The sequence below is a fragment of the Chiloscyllium plagiosum genome, unplaced genomic scaffold (genome assembly GCF_004010195.1).
Source record: "Chiloscyllium plagiosum isolate BGI_BamShark_2017 unplaced genomic scaffold, ASM401019v2 scaf_13673, whole genome shotgun sequence".
Classification (NCBI taxonomy): Eukaryota; Metazoa; Chordata; class Chondrichthyes; order Orectolobiformes; family Hemiscylliidae; genus Chiloscyllium; species Chiloscyllium plagiosum.
Window position 1 is genome coordinate 13976 of NW_025211138.1, and position 5800 is coordinate 19775.

Sequence of the window (5800 nt, forward strand, 5' to 3'; positions counted from 1 at the left end):
TGAAGTCGGCCTTGATCCACATCTCGCTGTCGGGGGGTGCGGGTGGCTCCTTGACCAGGGGTTCAGGGGAGGGGGGAGGCCGGGGCGGGGGTGGGGGTGGGGGAGGGGGAGGGGCCAGCCTCCCGGACAGGGCGCAGGTCAGGGGCGGAGGCCGGGGCAGGAAGCGGCCTTCAGGGCCTGGCTTGGAGCTGGGAGCCTCTGCCAGGCGGGGAGGGGTCACCAGGCCCCGGGGGGGCGCAGCAGGCCTGGCTTCGGCCGCTAGGCCCGGCTGCTGCTCCGGGCCCGCCCCCCCGCCCCCGCGGGGACGGTGGGGGCCAGACAGGGGGGGCATGCGGGGCGCAGCGGGGGGCTGAGCCCAGCCAGCCTCCCGAGGGCGTTGGGGCGCACCCTCCCAGGGGGAGGCAGGGGGCCTCAGCTCCTGCTCTGTCCCTGGGGGCTCCTGGGGGGGACTCTGAACCGTTGCTGCCCGGCCCGGCCCCTCCTCCCGGGCCCCGCAAGATGGCTGCCCCTCCGCTCGAGGCTGGGCCTGGCCGCTTGGTGGCCTCCAGTGGCAGTGCTCCCTATCCTTGCAGCTCTCCCTGTGCTCCGGAGAGCTGCTGCCAAGGGGGGTACAGTGTGGGTTGTGGGAGGGGGCAGGGGCACTGGTGGCAATGGCGGGGGTGTCCTGGCTAAGGCCTCCACCGCGGTGACTCTGGGACGCTGGGTCTAACTGCCCCATCGGGCCCAGGGCACTGTCTTGAGGATTCTGGAAGCTGTGAGGAAGCTGGATGGGAAAAAGGGATTCGGGGGTGGGTGGTGGGGAGAGAGAGAGAAAGAAAGAAAACACAACTCAGTCACTACTGCAAACAAACTCCTTATGGCCATGTTGCTAACAGTGAAACATGTCAACGTGTGACATACACCAGCCTCAAAGACTGGCCTGACTGGCCTCGACCTGCTGCTGTGGGACAGGCTGGTGAAGGGGGCTGAATGGCCTCCTGCTCCAGTGTAACAGGCTTGGGAGGTTGGTGGTGGGACGGGCCGGGGTGAGTGCTGTACGGCCTGACCCAGAGTGGATGGGTTCAATCGCCTCTGTTCCCTGTGCAATGGGCTCAAGGAGGGGGCTGAACGACTTCCTGTACCTGGGCGATAGGCTCAAGGAGTGGGGCTGAATGGCCTCCTGCCCATGGGCAATAGGTTTGAGGAGTGAGGCTTGAATGGCCCCCTCTACCTGTGCGATAGGCTCGGGGAGTGGGGCTGAATGGCCTCGTGCCCAGTGTGCGATAGGCTCGGGGAGTGGGGCTGAATGGCCACCTGCCCCATGTGATAGGCTCAGGGAGTGGGGCTGAATGGCCTCCTGCCCCATGTGATAGGCTCAGGGAGTGGGTCTGAATGGCCTCCTGCCCCTGTGCGATAGGCTCGGGGAGTGGGGCTGAATGGCCTCCTGCCTGTGTGCGATAGGCTCGGGGAGTGGGGCTGAATGGCCTCCTGTCTGTGTGCGATAGGCTCAGGGAGTGGGGCTGAATGGCCTCCTGTCTGTGTGCGATAGGCTCGGACAGTGGGGCTGAATGGCCTCCTGCGCCGTGTGCGATAGGCTCAGGGAGTGGGGCTGAATGGCCTCCTGCCCATGTGTGATAGGCTCGGGGAGTGGGGCTGAATGGCTTCCTGCCTGTGTGATAGGCTCAGGGAGTGGGAGTGGGGCTGAATGGCTTCCTGCCTGTGTGATAGGCTCAGGGAGTGGGTCTGAATGGCCTCCTGCCCCTTGTGATAGGCTCAGGGAGTGGGGCTGAATGGCCTCCTGCCCGTGTGATAGGCACAGGGAGTGGGGCTGAATGGCCTCCTGCCCAGGTGTGATAGGCTCAGGGAGTGGGTCTGAATGGCCTCCTGCCCCTTGTGATAGGCTCGGGGAGTGGGGCTGAATGGCCTCCTGCCCGTGTGATAGGCACAGGGAGTGGGGCTGAATGGCCTCCTGCCCATGTGTGATAGGCTCAGGGAGTGGGGCTGAATGGCCTCCTGCCCGTGTGTGATGGGTAAGTGAACATGGGGATATGCCGATGTGTGCCAGGTACTCACCGCGGTGGAGCCTGAATGTTCCGGACCCTGCTGCAGCTGTCGGTGCTCAGTGCCCCCTGACCCCGGGGGCTGGCACCGTTTAGCTGGAGAATGCCCACCATCTGCCTGTAGCCTCACCGCCCCGACTGTCACCTCACCCCCGGGGCACGGCTGCTGGGGTAGGGTCTCTTGGCGTGGGGATGGTGTGGGGCTTGGCGTCACGGTGACCGGGTGGATGCTGGGATTGCCGTGCCAACTGGAGATGGGCGGGGAAGAGGACCGGACGCTGCTGTGTGGAGAGGGGTCGGACAATGACTTCTTCGGTTCCTGCCGAGAGAGCGTGAGACAGAGAGAGAGAGAGAGAGAGAGAGAGACAGACAGAGGGAGGGGGAGAGAGAGAGACAGAGAGAGAGAGACAGACAGACAGTGGTCACAGAATGCTTTGTCTGTCCACTACCAAGGCATCATTAAACTGGGCTGAAGGGGCTGGAAACACAGGCTGCAGTTTCACTGGGCAATCTCCCTCTCCCCCACGACATGGGGCCCCTTTCACCAGAGTTTCACCAGCGGACAGACCAGTATTTCACTGGTCGACCATCATGTATTGTTGAGCCTATCAGAGAAGATGGAAAAGAGATCTACAACACTTAATCCAGGGACGAGGTAGTTCAGGTAGGGTTGTGGCAGGGAGGAGAGAAATTGGAGAACCTGGGACAGATCTCAGGGAATCGGGAAGAAATTTGATCAAGTTTTTGAAAATCACACAGGCTTGATGGGAGTGACCAAGAGACGCTGTTACCTTTGGAGATAAAAACCTGTTGTGGGGAAAATCACCAGCCTCGGAGTCAGAGTTGGGTTTCAATGACAGAGTTTATTGTACAAGGAAATACCAGAGCTCGGGGGAGAGAGAGAGACACATCATAAGCAGTGGCCAGCCGCGAGTCCTCTCTCCACCCGGAGCACATGTCAAGATACTTTTATACATTTTGTAATATAATAGGTCAGTGATAAGGTTATTGTCTTTGTAACATAGTTTGTTTATTGTAAACATTGCAGAATCGTTGATAGTTTCAGTGCAGTCATTGGCAGTTCCAGCGCAGACATTGTAGTAATGGGCGCTAATCGCTCTTCCTGAAATAGATGATTACTGCAGCCCTAGGTATTAGCACTTTGTATTGAGTCCATATCAAACAGTTAGCATTTCTATAAGAGGTGTTGGCTGGACCCAGACACTTTGGCGGGCAGCATATGCTACTCATGTGTATTCTCTCCCCCACCCGCCTTAAACTAATCAACTGGGTTGTGAGTGCATTGTGCTAGCATTTTGGTGGCCCCAGGTAGTGTCTGTGTTTGCTCTGCTGTCTCTCTCCATATTGTGGTCTGGCGGCTATCTTGTGTGTCAAGTGGCCAACTTATGGCTCAACGGCCATCTCAGTGGGGGTGGCACAGTGGCTCAGTGGTTAGCATTGCTGCCTCACAGCACCAGGGATCCGGGTTCAAGTTTCACAACATCTTTCCGATAGGAAGGAGACCAGAATTGCACACAATATTCCAACAGTGGCCTAACCATTGTCCTGTACAGCTGCAACATGACCTCCCAACTCCTGTACTCAATACTCTGACCAATAAAGGAAAGCATACCAAACGCTACCTTCACTATAACACGTGGGTAAATCTCACCCAATCAGGAGACAGTTACTGCCCATCATTGGGGTGGCACAGGGGCAAGAACAGAGCCCATGCTGGATGGTAGGAACCAGGGGAACATTGAACAACCCTACCCCCAGGGTGAGGGGAGGGAGAAGGAGGCACCTGTAGATTGAGACTGAGCTCTTTCCTTCCGTGCGTCCAAGAATCCTTGTGCGTGGGGGTCCATCCCGGACTCGTTTTCTGCGCAGGGTGCGGCCCGTTGGAAGGTAAACTGGGAGGAGCTGGGTCGCTTGCTTGTGTTGGTCCTAAATGGTACCCCTGGCCATCCGAAAGAAAGACACACCAGTTAGAGCCCACTCTCTCCTGACCAGCTAAACCCTCACTCCCTGCCCCCTGAACCAGTGGGCACAGGTCCTCACACAATCCTAGAATCCCTACAGTGTGGAAACAGGCCCTTCGGCCCAACAAGTGCACACTGACCCTCCGAAGGGTCACCCACCCAAACCCATTCCCCTATTACTCTACATTTTCCCCTGACTAATGCACCTAATGTGCACATCCCTGAACACTATGGGTAATTTAGCACGGCCAATCCACCCCAACCCACATATCCCTGAACACTATGGGGTAATTTAGCATGGCCAATCCACCCTAAACTACACATCCCTGAACACTATGGGGTAATTTAGCACAGCCAATCCACCCTAACCTACACATCTTTGGACTGTGGGAGCAAATCCACGCAGACACGGGGAGAATGTTCAAACTCCACACAGTCACCCGAGGCTGGAATCAAACCCGGATCCCAGGTGCTGGGGGGCAGCAGTCCTAACCAGTGAGCCACCGTGCCACCCTATGAGTGCCCAGTGGGTAAAGCAACTTCCGAAGGAAGGTACATACACGTTTAGTTGCAGTAACGTGGCACATGACTGGATGAAACCTTCCCACCCCTCAATCTTTTTGGAAACCGAGGTTTCACAATCACCCGCCCAGCTTGAGAAAGTCCCCAGCCGACAGACTCTGAGTGACCCCAGGGCAGTTAAACAATGTCATTCAGTTACTTCCTGTGCGAGGGATTGTAAAGGGACTAACCTGTGTAATAACGCACATTACTTCATGGAGGTGATTATTACACTGTCCTCATAGGTCATTTGCAATGAATTAGAGTCATAAAGATGTACATCATGGAAACAGACCATTCGGCCCGACCCGTCCATGCCGACCAGATATTCCAACCCAATCTAGTCCCACCTGCCAGCACCCGGCCCATATCCCTCCAAACCTTCCTATTCATATACCCATCCAAATGCCTCTTAAATGTTGTAATTGTACCAGCCTCCACCACATCCTCTGGCAGCTCATTCCATACACGTACCACCCTCTGTGTGAAAAAGTTGCCCTTTAGGTCTCTTTTATATCTTTCCCCTCTCACCCTAAACCTATGCCCTCTAGTTCTGGACTCCCCCACCCCAGGGGAAAGACCTTGTCTGTTCACCCTATCCATGCCCCTCATAATTCTATAAACTTTGATAAAGTCACCCCCTCAGCCTCCGACGCTCCAGGGAAAACAGCCCCAGCCTGTTCAGCCTCTCCCTGTAGCTCAGATCCTCCAACCCTGGCAACATCCTTGTAAATCTTTTCTGAACCCTTTCACTTTCACAACATCCTTTCCTACAGCTCAATTGATGCCAAGGTGGTTACCTGGTGGCTTTGGACCTGGTCCGGGCTTCTGCTGCGTCTCCGTTTGACCGAGCTCGGGATTTCACTGCTGTGGCTGGGTCGGCTGGTTTGCTGATGAGAGGGGCTGGATGGCTGCCCACACTGCTCCCCAGGTCCTGCTGCTCGCTTCAGCTGACAGCCGGTTTTGGGTGAACCGAAATTTCGCTTCTGACACAAGGAGCAAGCGACGGAGGGAAGGGAGCAGCAAGGAGGAGAGGAATAAAGAGGAGAGAGTGAGGGAGGCAGTGATGGAAGACGACAAAAAAAAATACACATACACCTTTGATGTTTAACATCAGCATCACCGGCCAGTACAAAAACACGCTTAAAACCAAGCACGTTTGTGAAAGAGAGAGAGGGGGCGGTACCAGAGAGGGGGGGGCGTAAACAGAGAGGGGGC

At 56.7% G+C, this 5800-nt stretch overlaps 1 protein-coding gene across 1 annotated transcript in view; it reads right to left on the bottom strand.

The window, feature by feature from the left end:
- The window catches only part of LOC122547003 (lysine-specific demethylase 6B-like), a gene marked incomplete at its 5' end in the record, with an annotated part of 21712 nt that overhangs the window by 13809 nt on the left and 2103 nt on the right, over positions 1–5800 (bottom strand). The window contains 4 exons of the mRNA XM_043685601.1: positions 56–763; positions 2053–2358; positions 3844–3999; positions 5383–5680. Of these exons, the coding sequence (XP_043541536.1) occupies positions 56–763; positions 2053–2358; positions 3844–3999; positions 5383–5680 (1468 nt within the window). The remainder of the gene's footprint in view (positions 1–55; positions 764–2052; positions 2359–3843; positions 4000–5382; positions 5681–5800) is intronic.